The following is a 17,505-nucleotide window of genomic DNA, read 5'->3' on the forward strand; positions in this document are numbered from 1 at the left end:
GTTAAGCAGTTTGTAGGAAGCAACCTGTCATTTGTGGCCTGGAAGAAAAAAAAAAGAATGCAACAAATCCATCAATGGCTGCATTAATTTCCTCTTCTCTTTCTCTTTTTCTTTGCTTCTGGGCTGTCCAGTTTTCTGCTGGTTCTCTCCTGTTTAGTCCTCTCCGTCTTTTCCACCATCGATGATTACGAAGAGAGTTCTGCATGGGCCCTTTACAGTCTGGTAAGTGTGATGCTCAAAGGTCTTAAGACTAAAATGGATGGATGGATAAAATGGATGGAAACTAATCAAGGAGAGAAGCAACCTAGGGACCAAGGAGGAATGTCCTGACAGTTTGAATAATTGATCAGTGGGACATCTAGCCTCCAGAAGTTGTGGATGCACCAACACTGAAGGATTCTAAGAAGAGATTGGACAACCATTTGTCTGAAACGGTATAAGGCCGTGATGGCGAACCTATGGCACTCAGAGCTATTTGTGCCGGCACGCGAGCCACAGGCAAACTTACCTCACTGTACATGCGTGTGCCTTACAGCTGATTTTTGGCAGGTTTGAGGCCTTTTTCGGCCTCCTGATGGCCTGAAAAAAGCCTCTGCAGGCTTTGCAGGCCAAATAACAGGCCTGTTTCATCACTTCCTGTAAATACCGGAAGTGATGAAATGGGCCTATTATTCGTCCTGCAAAGCCGGCAGAGGCAGAAAAAGGTCTCAAACTGGCCGAAAATCAGCTGTGTGGTGGAGTGCAGGTAAGGGGGCAGCGGAGGCGGATGTGTGCATGCATGTGCAGGGGGTGGGGGGCATATGCATTGCCTTCTGGGTGCTGGCATGCAAGCGCACAAGTGCAAGTGCTTGCACAATTTTTGGCACAGGACCCAAAAAGGTTAGCCACCACTGGTATAAAGTTTCCTGTCCAAGCTGTCCAAGTTGGACTAGAAGACCTCCAAGGTCCCTCCCAATTCTGTTATTCTGTTAAGATGCACAATTTCAATCGTCTTAGTTTGAGAAAAGGGAACTCTAATGAGAGCTGGCACTTTACTGAGGGTTACACACTTTGGAGCCAGACAGAGCAATTTATCTCTGTCCAAAGTTGCTGGCCAGGTTTGTGGAAATGCAAGGAGATAATTAAATAAATTCCTGCCTGAGCAGCGGGCTGGACTAGAAGACCTCCAAGGTCCCTTCCAACTCTGTCATTCTGTTAAATCCAGAGAAGAGAGCCATGCATTTGGTAAATGGAATGCAGTGGCATAGAGTGAAATGGAGTGGAATAGAGTAGAGTAGAGTAGAATAGAGTAGAATAGAAATTGTTGTATCAGGATTGTCTTGTGTTGTTATATTACACTACAAGTTCTGTCTTTCTGGCAGGAAATTGTCACTATTGTGGTCTTCGGAGTGGAGTACTTTGTACGAATCTGGGCGGCTGGCTGTTGCTGTCGGTACCGAGGTTGGAGGGGAAGATTAAAATTCGCCCGCAAGCCATTTTGTGTGATCGGTAAGAACCATTTCATGGCTAGGTTGGTTGATGCTAACCTCAGTGTCCCTTCTGGAGATGACCAGAGTCTTGTTGGAGAGGTCACGACTGCATTTGCAATCAGTATGGATCTGTTGTCTAAACGAAACTGGAATGGACCAGTTTGGGGACTACTGATCTTCGGGACAGAGTTCATGTGGAGGTGGAAACATAAGAAAAGTTGGGGTTGAACGATTCTTGTGTATCCCAGGGTGAGAAAATGGAGAAGCCAATGTTTCTGTGGTAGAAAGTTGTCTGGATTCCAAGGAAGGGGGGCTGCATTTCAGAGGAGCAAGGGACCAAGCAGCTTAGATAGGTTGTGTATGAGAAAGTGGGTGAAGACAACTGCTCCCTACTAGTTCCCAGAAGATAAGTTTTATGGTGCAAACAGAGTCCGCTTTAGTTTGGCAAGATTTCTGAGGAAATCTGTTCAGAAGAATCTCATGTGTCTTTCTTGGGTTTTGGAGCCTGACCCACCTTCCTTCCTTCCTTCCTTCCTTCCTTCCTTCCTTCCTTCCTTCCTTCCTTCCTTCCTTCCTTCCTTCCTTCCTTCCTTCCTTCCTTCCTTCCTTCCTTCCTAGAATATAGTCTAGATTCCCAGGAGGGAGGTGCTTTATTACACAGGAGCAAGACACAATGAAGCTTACATAGTTTGTGTGGGGAAAAAGAGGATGAAGATGGCTCCTCCTTACTAGGGCCCAGAGTATATGTTTTATTGTGCAAATAGTCTGCTTTAGTGTGGCAAAATTTCTGTCTATAGATAAGGAACAATAAAGGAAACTACTTAGAAGAATCTCATGGGTCTTTCTTGGTTTTTGGAGTCCGTCCTTCCTTCCTTCCTCCCTCCCTCCCTTCCTTTCTTCCTTTCCTCCCTCTCTCCCCCCCTTCTTCCATCCACCCATCTTTAGAATATAGTCCAGGTTCCCTGGAGGAGGGGATGCATTCCAGAGAAGGAAGAGACAATGTACCTTAGGGAGTTTGTTTATGAGAAAGACAGTTCCTCCTCAACAGTTCCCAGAATATATGCTTTATGGGGCAAACCGTTTGCTTTAATTTGGCAAGATTTCTGTCTATAGATGAGGAACAATAAAGGAAACTGCTTCAAAAAAAAATCTCATATGTGTTTCTTGGTTTTTGGAGTCTGGCAGATCCTTTGATATGGTTCTCTTCCTTCTATACAGACATCATGGTGTTAATTGCCTCCATTGCTGTGCTGGCCGCTGGGTCACAGGGGAATGTTTTTGCCACCTCCGCGCTCAGAAGTTTGCGCTTCCTACAGATCCTGCGCATGATTCGAATGGACCGCAGAGGAGGCACCTGGAAGCTTCTGGGATCGGTGGTGTACGCCCATAGCAAGGTGAGCACCTGAGATCTCGGCAAGCGCTCACTTGTGGAAGGTCTGAGTGAGCCGAGATCAGTCTGAGCAGCCAAATTGGTTGCTGTGTTTTGGAGATAGGTTGGACTTCAATTCCCAGAATCCTTGGACAGCACAAAGAATTCTGGGAACCGAGAGTTAGCCGATCATAGAGATCTTTCAGCGTTGGGTTAGTGCCAGGGTTCCAAGTAACAGACCCAAAGCAATCAAAACTCTTAAGGCTCAGAGTTTCCTCGAAGTATGAATTTATTAGGAATGTCATATTGGCATAGCTGGAGAAAACCCGACTCTGAAGGACCTGAGGTTTCCCCCACCCAGTTCAAAACCCAAAGTTTTTGCCCTCTAGGCCACATGTCCATCACATAGTCCAATCAGGTCACAGTCCCAGCTCCAGCTGGTTTTGGTATATCATTCCTCTCCAACACCTGGTAGAGTGTCCTTGGCTCCCATGGCAAAGAATGTTGTTTTGGCTACACATCCCCCAGCTATCTCTTTCTCCCCCCCCCCCTCACATTCCCACAGCTCCAACCAGCCTGGCTGTGGCAGCTCTGAAGATGCTCCCAAAATGGCTCCAGCCCAAAATGGCTTCCAGGGCTGACAGACAAGCCAGTTCAAGCACAAAGCAGATTGAACTGTGGAGGAGCGAAGGGGAGGAATAGAATAGAATAGAATAGAATAGAATAGAATAGAATAGAATAGAATAGAATAGAATAGAATAACAGAATTGGAAGGGACCTTGGAGGTCTTCTAGTCCAACCCACTGCCTAGGCAGGAAACCCTACACCACTTCAGACAAATGGTTATCCAACATGTTTTTAAAAACTTCCAGTGTTGGAGCATTCACAACTTCTGGAGGCAAGTTGTTCCACTGATTAATTGTTCTCACTGTCAAGAAATTTCTCCTTACTTCTAAGCTGCTTCTCTCCTTGATTAGTTTCCATCCATTGCTTCTTGTCCTGCCCTCAGGTGCTTTGGAGAATAGCTTGACTCCCTCTTCTTTGTGGCAGCCCCTCAGATATTGGAACCCTGTTATCATGTCTCCCATAGTCCTTCTTTTCATTAGACTAGACATACCCAATTCCAGCAACTGTTCTTTATATGTTTTAGCCTCCAGTCCTCTAATCATCTTTGTTGCTCTTCTCTGCACTCTTTCTAGAGTCTTAACATCTTTTTTACATCGTGGTGACCAAAACTGGATGCAGTACTCTAGGTGTGATCTTACTAAGGCTTTATAAAGTGGTATTAACACTTCACGTGATCTTGATTCTATCCCTCTGTTTATGCAGGGAAAGTTTATGAATAAAAACAACGAAAACATTCTGATCAATTGATATTATAAGCTGCATTGAATGTAGATAAAGAAGAAGCCAAGGCAAAAATCCAATACTAAATGCAATTTTTAAAAGTTTACAGCAGAGACAATTCCAAAATCATTGCACATATTGAAAAAAAAGAGTCTAATTAAATCACTGTGTTGCTGGAACGAGACTGACATTTCATTCAAACACAGGTAGTCCTTGACTTGCAGCCATTCATTTAGTGATCATTCAAAGTTGCAACACCATTGAAAAATATGACTTATGACCAGTCCTCATACTTGCAACCTTCGCAGCATCCCCAGGGTCACACAATCAAAATTCGGGCTCTTGACAACTGGCATGCATTTACAATGGTTGCATTGTCCCGGGATCACATGATCCCCATTTGTTACCTTCCCAACCAGCTTCTCACAAGCCAAGTCAATGGGAGAAGCTGGATTCACTTACTGACTGTGTAAATTATTTAAGAACAGCAGTGATTCACTTAAAAGCCATAGCAAAAAGGTTGTAAAGTTGGCTTTGCTTCATTTAACCCCTACAGATGTATTTACAGGATTGTAGTAATTCTGTTCGCAATTTGAGAATTACTTGGATAGGATCTTTCCTGCTCTAAAATTATTCTTCATTTATTATTTATTATTCTCTTTTTGTGTGTGTGTGTGTATACATATATACAAACAAACTCTGGATAGCATACGAACAGTTAAAACAAATAAAAAAGGAGGAAAGGAGAAAATAAAATAAAGCAATATTTAAAAAAAGAACAAACAACATGAAAGCCTATAAAACATATTGCATTCAGGGAAAAAGTAATTACATAGTTGAATTTGAGACCAGACTGAATAAAAGTTGAATGTTCATATTCTTTTAAATTATGTATCTGTTACAGGCAAATCAATGGCCAGGCAGTGGAACAGCCTTTTCCTTATTGCTAAGAAATTAGTTCTTGAAGCTTGATAAGATATAATTTATGCCATGCCATATTTAAGCCCTGGTATTATGTACAGCTCGCTACAGATGTAGATTATATATGGATGATTAAACTGAAATATATTCATATTTTCTTAAAATGTAAAGGGCTTATATTCGTGTTGCTTCTCTTTTCCCTTCCCTTCCCTTCCCTTCCTTCTTCCCTTTCTCCTTCCCTCCCTTTCTCTGTTCCCTTCCCTTCTCTTCTCTATTCCCTTCCCTTCTCTATTCCCTTCCCTTCCTTTCTCTATTCCCTTCCCTTCCCTCTTCCCTTCCCTTTTTCTCTTCTCTTCTCTTCTCTCCTCTTCTCTTCTCTTCTTTTCCCTATTCCCTTCCCTCTCCTCTCCTCTCTTCTCCTGTCCTCTGTTCCTTTCCCTTCCTTCTCTATTCCCTTCCCTTTTCCCTTCCCTTCTCTCTTCCCTTCCTCCTTCCCTCTTCTCTTTTCTTCGATTGATTTGATTGCTTATTGTACCCTATGACTATCATTAAATGTTGTACCTTATGATTCTTGACGAATGTATCTTTCCTTGTATGTATACTGAGAGTATTTGCACCAAGACAAATTCCTTGTGTGTCCAATCACACTTGGCCAATAAAGAATTCTCTTCTCTTCTCTTCTCTTCTCTTCTCTTCTCTTCTCTTCTCTTCTCTTCTCTTCTCTTCTCTTCTCTTCTCTTCTCTTCTCTTCTCTTCCCTCCCCTCTTCCCTTCCCCCTCCCCTCTTCTCAAGAGTTAGTGTGCACATTTGGGGTGAAGAAAAACTGTTTGGGGCATGGCAAACAGAAGTTGGAGGGAGAAACCTGGTTGTATAATGGTTGCCTTTGTTCTTCCTGATTACTGAAGCAGGGCGTCACATGCCCAGAGATCATTTTCTCCCCAATTAAACTTCTTCTCTTTCTATTTAATATCCCAACTGGCATCTGAGGCCTACAATCCCTTGGTCACTCAATGGCCTGAATTGCCGTTTTAACCTTCCTTTAATCATGGCATCTATCTTTAGATCCTTTGATTGTTAGCTATTGCTGGAGAGCTGTTTATGGGCTAAGCCTATTTTGAGGTTATTTGTCTGTGATCCGTGCCTGGATTCACTCCCTTTTATGCGCTTTGTGTCATTCTGATTGTGTTGGTTGAGTGTAGCAATTATGATTTAGACCTCCCGGTATAATGGATAAAACTGGCTTTCTTTCTTTTATTGGCTCATTTGAGCCATGAAAGTAATGAAGGTGGAATACAAATCAAATCATTAGCTCAAGGTGGCAAACATACCGGACATCCTTCCTCCTTCAGCTTTCCACACAACAACCCTGTGAGGTGGGTTGGGATGTGAAAGAATAACTGGCCCAAAGTCACCCAGCTGCTTAAGGCGGGACTAGAACTCACAGTCGCCTGGTGGTTGGCCCAAAGTCACCCATCCAGCTTCCATGCCTAAGGTGGGACTAGAATTAACCATACATTGGTGATTAGCCCCAAGTCACCCCGCTGCCTTTCATGCCTGAGGTGGGACTAGAATTCACACTCTCCTAGTGATTAGGCCCAAGTCACCCAGCCGCCTTTCATGCCTGAGGTGGGACTAGAATTCACACTCTCCTAGTGATTAGGCCCAAGTCACCCAGCCGCCTTTCATGCCTGAGGTGGGACTAGAATTCACACTCTCCCTAGTGATTAGGCCCAAGTCACCCAGCCTCCTTTCATGCCTGAGGTGGGACTAGAATTCACCTCCTAGTGATTAGGCCTAAGTCACCCAGCCGCCTTTCATGCCTGAGGTGGGACTAGAATTCACACTCTCCTAGTGATTAGGCCCAAGTCACCCAGCCGCCTTTCATGCCTGAGGTGGGACTAGAATTCACACTCTCCTAGTGATTAGGCCCAAGTCACCCAGCCGCCTTTCATGCCTGAGGTGGGACTAGAATTCACACTCTCCTAGTGATTAGGCCTAAGTCACCCAGCCGCCTTTCATGCCTAGGGTGGGACTAGAATTCACACTCTCCTAGTGATTAGGCCCAAGTCACCCAGCCGCCTTTCATGCCTGAGGTGGGACTAGAATTCACACTCTCCTAGTGATTAGGCCCAAGTCACCCAGCCGCCTTTCATGCCTGAGGTGGGACTAGAATTCACACTCTCCTAGTGATTAGGCCCAAGTCACCCAGCCGCCTTTCATGCCTGAGGTGGGACTAGAATTCACACTCTCCTAGTGATTAGGCCCAAGTCACCCAGCCGCCTTTCATGCCTGAGGTGGGACTAGAATTCACACTCTCCTAGTGATTAGGCCCAAGTCACCCAGCCGCCTTTCATGCCTGAGGTGGGACTAGAATTCACACTCTCCTAGTGATTAGGCCCAAGTCACCCAGCCGCCTTTCATGCCTGAGGTGGGACTAGAATTCACACTCTCCTAGTGATTAGGCCCAAGTCACCCAGCCGCCTTTCATGCCTGAGGTGGGACTAGAATTCACACTCTCCTAGTGATTAGGCCCAAGTCACCCAGCCGCCTTTCATGCCTGAGGTGGGACTAGAATTCACACTCTCCTAGTGATTAGGCCCAAGTCACCCAGCCGCCTTTCATGCCTGAGGTGGGACTAGAATTCACACTCTCCTAGTGATTAGGCCTAAGTCACCCAGCCGCCTTTCATGCCTAGGGTGGGACTAGAACCCACATTCTCCTGCTGATTGGCCCAAAGTCACCCAGCCAGCTTTTGTGCCTAAGGTAGAACTAGAACTCACCATTTCCTGGTGATTAGCCCAAAGTCACTGAGCTGGTTTTCATGCCAAAGGTGGAATTAGAACTCACAACGTCCTGGTTTCTAGGCCAGCCGCTTCACCACTAGACCAAATTGCCTCTTGCCACACGTGTGTGCTATGGCAATTTGTGCTATTATCACAGTAATAGCACAGTAATATGTGCTATTATCACAGTAATATTTTCTTCCTCCACTGTAGCCGAGGACCAACGAATAAGCAGATGGGGGGTGGAGAAACGTCCCAAAGCTATTTATTCTTCATTTTTTCCCTCTTGCGCCGTTTGCAGGAGCTGATCACCGCTTGGTATATTGGATTCCTGTGCCTAATTTTAGCCTCCTTCCTGGTGTACTTGGCTGAGAAAGGAGAGAACGATCACTTTGATACGTACGCAGATGCCCTGTGGTGGGGCCTGGTGAGTATCTTTTTCAGGTGATGAGTTTGGGGTTTATCAACATAGCCTCAGAAACAGGGGTGGGCTTCAAATAATCTAACAGCCGGTTCTCTGCCCGCTTGCTGGGTGGGCGTGGCCATGGTGGGCGTGGCCTGGCCTAGTCGGCCTCCTGCATCACCCTGGGAGCGAAAATGGGCGGGGGTGGGTGGGTTGTTTTCACCCTCCCCGGACTACGGAGGCTTTCCTCGAGCCTCTTAGGAGGCCCGTATTTTGCCCATTGCAGCATTCCCAAGATAACCTGATCAAAATTCAGGCGCCTGGAAACTGGCTCATATTTATGACGATTAGAGCAGGAGTCCCCAACCAGGCACTGGGCCACAAGCATGCCAGAAACCGGTCTTATCTAACCAGTCCCCTGGCTGTGGCTCTTCTCCATCTCCAAGGTCATTCCCACATATTAGGGTTCAGGTGCTAAGTTGTGTCCGATTCTTCACGACCCCACGGAGCACCGCATGCCAGGCCTCCCACTGTCCTCCACCGTCTCCTGAAGTTTGCCCCCAAATTTATGTTAATTACATTGATTTATCCTATCTGACCATTTCATCCTCTGCTGTCCCTTTCTCCTTTGGGCTTCCATCTTTCCCAACACCAGGGCCTTTTTTTTTTTTTTTTGGAAAACAATTTTATTGATTTCTACAAACAAACAAGACAAACAAAACATTAAAACATCAACTCTCTTATATACGTACAGTGTGTCGGTTGGTTCATCAGTTTTGTGCATTCATTTCGTAGTCTCAATTACAGTTATATTACATAACAACTCATATTGTCAATCCAAACTTATATATCCTAATATCGCTATTAATAAATCATTTGACTATACTTTTAATCATTCATGCTTTATGAGATAACAATACTTTAAACAGTTTATTCTATAACAAATCATATAATCATACCAAATCTATCCTAAAAACACTTTATAGATATAATGTCAAATAACATAGGCAAAAGAAAAAATAAAGGTATTCCTTGCTATCTAACTTTCTAAATATTCTATTATCGTGCCAGGACCTTTTTGAATGAGTCGTCTCTTCTCATTTGTCCCCAAGGCACTTTTTTGCAAAAAGGCAACTGGATTTCCTCTGTTTTTGCTTGAAGAGGTTTTGCTTCTCAGCAGGGGTGGGTTTCTACCGGTTCTGTCCACCTCTGTAGAACCGGTAGCTCTGAAGAGCAGCAGACATAGAACCGGTTCTATGTCTGCTGATGTTTTTGGCCACCTGCCCACCCAGGCTCTTACCTGATCTTTATTTCCTGATTTTTCAACTTCAGCTGCCGAACGAGGCACAGCTGCAGTTAAAAAAGCAGGAAAAGAGGGCTGTTTCAAAGGCTGCTTCTCTGCACGCAGCGTGCTGATGATGTTTTACAGGCGCGCCCGTGCAAGGAAGCACATCGTAAATCATCGAACCTCGTACATCCCGAACCGGTAGTTAACCCTGTCGTATCCCACCCCTGCTTCTTAGCCAAGAAGCTTCTTCAGTTCTAAATGAATGGTGGAGAATGGAAGGATTTATATTCCTTGCAATCATCTGGTTGATGGTACTCTTTGAAGACACATTCTGGACAGAGGGGACCCCTGGTTTGAAAGAGGGATCAAAGAGGCCATGTATGTCAAAATTGAACAGCCCTCTCTCAACAAATGGGGAGGGATACGACACCCCTACCTGCTGTCTACAACATGGTTCTTTCAGCAGTTCCAAGAAGGATCCACTCCCATTTGCACTATTCAGGTGACTCTGAGGGCACAGATAAACCTCCAGGTGGCCTCAACGACTCTCAGAACCAGACCAGAGGACTTCAAGGAATATAAATCCTTCCATCCCCCACCGTTCAGCCAGAACCGAAGAAGCTTCTTGGATGAGAAGTGAAACATCTTCAAGGAAAAAAACCAAGAAAGTCCAGTTGCCTTTTGAAAAAAGCACCTTAGCTGGGTTGACTGAGAACCATGTTTGGGATGACTGAGAATCTCCATGGACACTCTTCTCATTTGGTGGCCAAAGTATTTGAGCCTCAGTTTTAGTATCTTAATTTGTTACATAAATAAATTATACAACCTCAAATGCTTGTTTTTACTGTGTAGGTTGACAAATGTACATCAGATTTTTTTGATTGTGCTCCTGTGCCAATATTAATTTTGAAGGTTCCATACAATGGCCTTTGTTTTCCCTCCAGATTACTCTGACCACCATTGGTTATGGGGACAAGTATCCACAAACCTGGAATGGGCGTCTCCTGGCAGCAACCTTCACTTTGATTGGGGTTTCCTTTTTTGCTCTCCCAGCAGTAAGTAGCAGTAGCACTTAGACTTACGTACCACTTCACAGTGCTTTACAGCCCTCTCTAAGCGGTTTACAGATTCAGCCTATGGCCCCCAACAATTTGGGTCCTCATTTTACCCACCTCGGAAGGACGGAAGGCTGAGTCGACCTTGACCCTGGTGAGATTCGATCTGCCAAATTGCAGGCAGCCAGCAATCAGAAAGTTCAAACTGCCCAAAGAGCTGCTGATCCAGTTCAAAAGGAAATTATTGAGTCTGTCATCTGTACCTCTATAACTGTTTGGTTTGGTTCTGCAACACAACAAAACAGACACATATTTCAGAGAGTAATTAGGACTGCAGAAAAAAAACAATTACTTCCAACCCGCCTTCCATCGAGGACCTGTATACTGCACAAGTCAAAATGAGGGCTGTGAAAATGTTTACAGACCCCTCACACCTTGGACACAAACTATTTCAACTCCTACCCTCAAAACGACACTATAGAGCAATGCATACCAAAATAACTAGACACAAGAACGATTTTCCCCTGAATTTCATCACTCTGCTAAAGAAATAATTCCCTCAGCACTGCCCAACTATTTACAAAGTCTGCACTATTATTACCATTAATCTTCTCATCACTCCTTATCACTCATCCCCTCCCACTTGTGACTGTATGACTGTTACTTTGTCGCTTGTATCCTTACGGTTTATATTGACTGTTTCCTAGTATGATTTGATGTCAACCTTGAGCCTGGTGAGATTCAAACTGCCAAATTGCAGGCAGCTGGCAGTCAGCAGAAGTAACCTTCAGTGCTGCACTCTAACCACTGCGCCACCGTGGCTCAGTAAAGTCCTCTGCAGCCCCCTTTCCTTGGAAAAAAAGCCAAACCATATCCAGTGCTGTGGCTTACTTAGGATGGGAAGCATCCACATTGCCTCTGGCCTCTGAATAGTTTGCAAGCTTAAAACACCCCATTTTCATTGGGCGAAGCAACTTCCTTGCTGGGTGATGAAACTGAACGTGTCTAAAGATAGTCCTTGACTTACCAACATTTGTTTAGTGACTGTTCGAAGTTACAGCGCAGCTGAAAAAAAGTGACACGACTGGTCCTCACCATTACGAGCAACTCTGCGTCCCCCATTAGGGTAGGCCAAATTTTTCAACTTTCACTTTCCAAACAACGAGGGCTGCTCAAAAGTTGCGATGTGCTTTGAGGGTTGTAAAGATGTTCTGGTGACTTCAGTGTAATTTAGATATGCTTGGTAAATAGCTACCTAAACATCATAACTTTTAAACATTTTGTTTGTTTCGTCCCCATGGACATGTGATTGTAATTGAAGCACCTGGCAACCATCGCACATTGATGAAGGTTTCAATATCCCACGGTCATTTGTGACCTTCATTTTGTGACGGTTCAAGGTTCCAGTGGCAGTTATAGCAGCACCCCTGTGGTCACTTGGTCAAAATGTGGGCCCTTGGCAACTGGCATGTATTGTTCTGATCAAGGCTTCCTGAGACACCAACAAACACATATAAAATCCAAAACTCTTTTATTTTAGTTCAATGGCTGTGAATTATGGTCCTTCATAGCTCGGAATGAGTCTTAACCGGTTATAATTATTCCCAGGGACGTCTGCTAAAGTTCTTTGTAAGCCATCTGATAAGAACACACCTTATCTGACTTGAAGTGCTGCCAATGATTAAAAGTCCCGATTAGTCTTTCCAAACCAAATGGAGAACAAATTCAACACGGAGCTTTCAGAGCCCAAACCAATCAGAGCGAACGACATTGCTTCCTGCAGAGGTTTTCCTACCTTTGCACTTCCTTTATACCTTATATGAGAGGGGCAATCACCTCCAAGCCTTACTCCTGAGTCACCCCTTTTGTCTTAGCTGTTCTTGTCTTCTGGCAGCTCTGCGCATATGCACCCTGGGAACAGGCTCCCCTTGTTCCTCTGCCTCGCTGCTGTCAGATTCTGGAGGCTCCAGAGTCAGTACATAACTCCCAGATGTCCCTGGCCCTATCTCTGTATCGGACGCAGGACCCTCGTCCGAGTCCTCCCCAGACTCCAGGACTGGTCCCTGTTCTTCCCCACTGTCCGATTCTGCTTCCGTCTGCATAGGCTGCCGGCGAACCACAACATGTACAGCCATGTACAGCCTTCCAACAAGCCAAATAGAAGGACCAGGGGAGACATGATAGCAGTGTTCCAATATTTGAGGGGCTGTCCCAAAGAAGAGGGAGACAAGCTACTGTCCAAACCACCTGAAGGAAGAACAAGAAACAATGGATGGAAACTAATCAAGGAGAGAAGCACCCAGTATTCAGGAGGAATTTCCTGACAGTAAAAACAATTAATCAGTGGAACGGCTTGCCTTCAGAAGCTGTGGATTGTAGGTTTAAAACCTCACTGGAGGTTTTTAAAAAGAGATTGGACAACCACTTGTCTGAAATGGTATAGGGGCTTGAGTAGGAGGCTGGTCTAGAAGGCCTCTAAGGTCTCTTCCAACTCTATTATTCTGTTAATTCTGTTGATATCATTTTCAGGGAATTCTAGGTTCCGGCTTCGCCTTGAAGGTTCAAGAGCAGCATCGTCAGAAGCACTTTGAAAAAAGAAGAAATCCTGCAGCTGGTTTAATTCAGGTGAGTGGAGAGAATGTGGGGTGGGCTCAGGAAAGGCAGCGCTGGGTCTCCTAGGAGATAGAAATGGATCAAGAAGGTGCTGGAAGAGAATCGATTCATGCTGTAAAACCTTCTTAGAGCAGGCTCCATCCCGGATCTTGGGACCCCGTCTGGGAGAGCAATTCAAGACTAATGGATTCTTGCTTAGAACTTCTTAGAAGGGCCTGTCCCCCCCAGCCAGCCTATAACTCACTTAACAGCCAGTTTGCTTAACAACATAAATTCTGGCCATCAGATGTGGTAAGTTGAGGACTACCCATATATCAAAGATAACGACAAAGTAGTTTCTCCCCTGCAAAATCTAAGTTAGCAATAGCAATAGTACTTACTTATATACCATTTCACAGTGCCTTTACAGCCCTCTCTAAGCGGTTTACAGAGTCAGCCTGTTATTGCCCTCAACAAACAATCTGGGTCTTCATTTTACCAACCTGGGAAAGATGGAAGGCTTAGTTAACCTTGAACCGGTCAGAATTGAACTACAGACAGAGTTAGCCTGCAATATGGCATGGAACAGAATGGGAATGGAATAGAAATAGAAATAAGAATAGAAATAGAATAGAATAGAAATAAGAATAGAAATAGAACTAGAATAGAACTAGAATAGAAATAAGGATAGAATAGAATTAGCATTTAGATTTGTATACCACTTCACAGTGCTTTACAGTTCTCTCAAAGCAGTTTTCAGACTCAGCCTATAGCCCTCAACAATCAGGGTCCTCATTTTACTGACCTCAGAAGGATGGAAGGCCGAGTCAAACTTGAGCTGGTCAGGATCGAACTTTCTACTGGCAGTCGGCAGTGGGCAGAATTAGCCTGCAATACTGAATTCTCAGCACTGGGCCACCACCAAGTTTAACTTCATTACTTGCTTGTTTCATTTGTTTGAAATCATATCTGCCTCTCCTTCCTTATATTCTCTCAGGCTGCCTGGAGGTTCTACGCCACTAACCTCACTCGAACCGATTTGCACTCTACCTGGAATTACTACGAACGGACCGTCACCGTTCCCATGTACAGGTAAGCATTTCATCCAGGTCCATGATTCCTCTACAAGTAGTCCTTGGCTTACAACCATTTGTTTAGTGTTCGTTCAAAATTACAACAGCACTAAAGAAAGTGACGGATGAGTGTTTTTCACACTTATGATCTTTGCAACATCCCCATGGTCACACGATCAAAACCCAGATGTTTGTAACTGACATTTATGATGGTTGCAGTGTCCCCTGGTCACGTGATCTCCTTTTGCGACCTTCTGGCAAGCAAAGTCCATAGCGAAGCCAGATTCACTCAACTATTGTGTTACTCACTGAACAACTACAGTGATTCACTTAACAACTGCGGCAAGACAGGTTGTAAAGTGGGGCAAAGCTCACTTAACAACTCCTTTGGTCAGAAAATTTGGGCTCATTGTGGTCGTGAGCCAAGGACTACCTGCATTTCTATCCATCTTGCTTATTTTTCGTTACGTTCGCCAAAATGTTTTGTTCTCATTGTGTTTTTGTTTTTAAAACTCACTGGGAAGCTCTCTTTCTAGAAGTCACTTTTTGTTTTCAAATGCTAGATTTAGATTCATTCCTCCATTGCTTATATTGGTTTATATTAATTTCTTTTTCTTTTCTTGCACATTTATGTTTCTCCGTTGGCCATCGTCTTTATTTTTCTGCGCCTGTTCTCGGTGGGTATTGTTTTCTGACAATTGCCATGTCAGGAACCTGAAGACGGTCTGAAAGGCTGGCCTTGAAAAGTAGGTAAAATAATAATAATAATAATAATAACAAACAACCCCTTTTTTTCCATTTTCCCCCCATGGCTTTTCTCTTCCTATATCATCTAGCATTTTGACCTGTGCTCTTTTTTTTGATCCATGATGTGGAAAATGAATTGTGGAACATCCTTTCTGCAAATGTAGATTCCTTTCCTGAACATCCTAGAGTTTTTGAACCTTTTGCTGTTTTTGAACCTTGGCAACTTTAAGATAAGTGGACTTCAACTCCCAGAATTCCCCAGTCAGCCATGTTGGGAATTCTGGGAGTTGAAGTCCACCCATCTTAAAGTCGCTAAAGTTCAGAGTGACTAAATAATTTCAGTTTCTAACCAAAATTTAAACGGGGAGCAGAACACATGGAGAACATGGTTTTTAATTCTTTGTGAAAATAATCTCCAGAGAGAATGGTGATCACAGAATAAAGCAGCCTTCCCTAGTATGTGTCTTCCAGATATATTGGAACTACAATCCCCAGAATTCCCTGGATTATGCTGAGAAGGAATTTTGGGAAGACACACCTTCTCATGTGAAGAAAACAAGATTAGGGAAAGCAGCCATAGATATAAATTAGGTTGAATGACTCAACTGCATTAAGAAAATTTAGCTGACTATAGAAATGGTTGTACTTGATTGAGATGGTGATGTTGGGCATTTGCAAATTATTTCTTTTGTGGAATGAGAAAGGGTAGCAGAATTTGGCTGTTTGTATGAAGGAGCTAAGCAATTTCAGGCCTGATTAGTATTGGATAGGAGACCAAATTAGGAAGGCTAGAAAAAATTTAAAAAATTAGAAATTAGAAACAAAATAGAAAAACTCCCAGGAAGTGACAATGAAATAAAATGAACAACATCACAACACTTATTGGAGAGTAAGTTTGATGTAGTGGTTAAGGTGCTGGTTTAGAAACCAGGTGAGAGTGAGTTCTAATCCACTCTTAGACATGAAAGCCGACTGGGTAACTTTGGACCAATCATCAAGGGACGGTAATTCTTGGGCCAATCACCAGGAGACGGTAAGTTCTAGTTCTGCCTTAAGTCATAGAAGCCTTGGGTGAGTTTGAGCCAATCACCAGGAGACGGTAAGTTCTAGTCCCACCTTAGGCATGAAAGCTGGCTGGGTGATGTTGGGCCCATCACCAGAAGACCGTGATTTCTAGTCCTGCCTTAGGTAGGCAAGAAAGCTGGTTCGGTGATTTGAGGCCAGTCACACTCTCTCAGACCAATCCACCTCACAGGGTTGTTGTTGTGAAAATAGAAGGAGGGAGGTTTATTGGTTTATGGCGGTTATGTTGGACTAAGAGTGTAAAGACTCCATTTCATCCTTAGGTCGGAAAAAAAAACAGATGAAAGGGTACAGAATAGATGGTACCTGGGTATTATGGGAAGGGTCTGGTTACCTGGAAGAATGAAGATCAAGCACAAGCCAGAAGAGGGTTAGACTTATGCACGCCTCCTACAGACCTCTTAGGAAAGGGGTGAGGTCAATAGTAGACAGTCTAAGGTTAAAGTTTTTGGGGTTCGGGGAAGAAACCACAGAGTCAGGTAGGGTATTCCATGCATTGACCACTCACTCTGTTGCTGAAGTCGTATTTCCTGCAATCAAGTTTGGTGCGGTTTACCTTGAGTTTGTATCTATTGTTTGCTCTTGTATTGTTATGGTTGAAATTTGAAAATAGCAGGAAGTGCCGCTAAGAAAATTAAATGAAACAAACAAACAGGGTCTTGGTTGGGGTTTTATAAGGCCGAGCAGAGATAATAATGTCTTGTGGTTTTCTCTGTCAGTTCTCGTTAAAAAAAATACGCTTTAGAGCAAGGGCCTTCAAACTTGGCAAGTTTAAGACTTGTGGACTTCAACTCCCAGAATTCCTGAGCTAACATGACTGGAGGAGGAATTCTGGGAGTTGAAGTCCACAAATCTTAAAGCTATCAAGTTTGAAGACCCCTGCTTTAGAAGTTTGGCTCAGAGGATGTGAGAATAAACTCCAGGAAAATGCAGCTAGTCCTCGACTTACAGCCACAACTGAGCCCAGAATTTCTGTTGCAAAATGAGACAGTTGTTAAGTGAGTTGTTATGACCTTTCTTGCTACAGTTTTTAAGTGAATCACTGCAGTTGTTAATTTAGTAACATGGCTGTTAAGTGAATCCGTCTTGCCCATTGACTTTGCTTGTCAGACGGTCGCAAAAGTGACCCCTGGATACTGCAACCGTCATAAATATGAGTCAGTTGTCAAACACCTGAATTTTGATCATGTGACCAGGAGGATGCTGCAACGGTTGTAAGTGTAAAAACAGTCATAAGTCACTTTTTCAGTGCCGTTGTAACTTTGAACGGTCACTAAATGAGCCACTGTAAGTCGAGGACTAACTGCATTATGAATATGTGCACAAAACGGAGTTGGTGTTGCTATGCCTTGCTAGGATGGAGGTTCTTGTAGGA

The 17,505-nt window shown here is 44.0% G+C and overlaps 1 protein-coding gene across 6 annotated transcripts in view; it reads left to right on the forward strand.

The window, feature by feature from the left end:
- Positions 1-17,505, forward strand: part of KCNQ2 (potassium voltage-gated channel subfamily Q member 2) — a 126,591-nt gene that overhangs the window by 48,231 nt on the left and 60,855 nt on the right. For all 6 annotated transcript variants that reach the window (XM_026688460.2, XM_087959165.1, XM_026688461.2 and 3 more), the window contains exons 2-8: positions 132-222; positions 1,362-1,488; positions 2,688-2,863; positions 8,191-8,316; positions 10,525-10,635; positions 13,165-13,260; positions 14,225-14,319. In XM_026688460.2, coding sequence (XP_026544245.1) covers positions 132-222; positions 1,362-1,488; positions 2,688-2,863; positions 8,191-8,316; positions 10,525-10,635; positions 13,165-13,260; positions 14,225-14,319 — 822 coding nt within the window. The remainder of the gene's footprint in view (positions 1-131; positions 223-1,361; positions 1,489-2,687; positions 2,864-8,190; positions 8,317-10,524; positions 10,636-13,164; positions 13,261-14,224; positions 14,320-17,505) is intronic.

This window comes from Notechis scutatus, chromosome 3, assembly GCF_049901735.1.
Source record: "Notechis scutatus isolate UNSWTSFEM ecotype Mainland chromosome 3, rNotScu1.2, whole genome shotgun sequence".
Lineage (NCBI taxonomy): Eukaryota > Metazoa > Chordata > Lepidosauria > Squamata > Elapidae > Notechis > Notechis scutatus.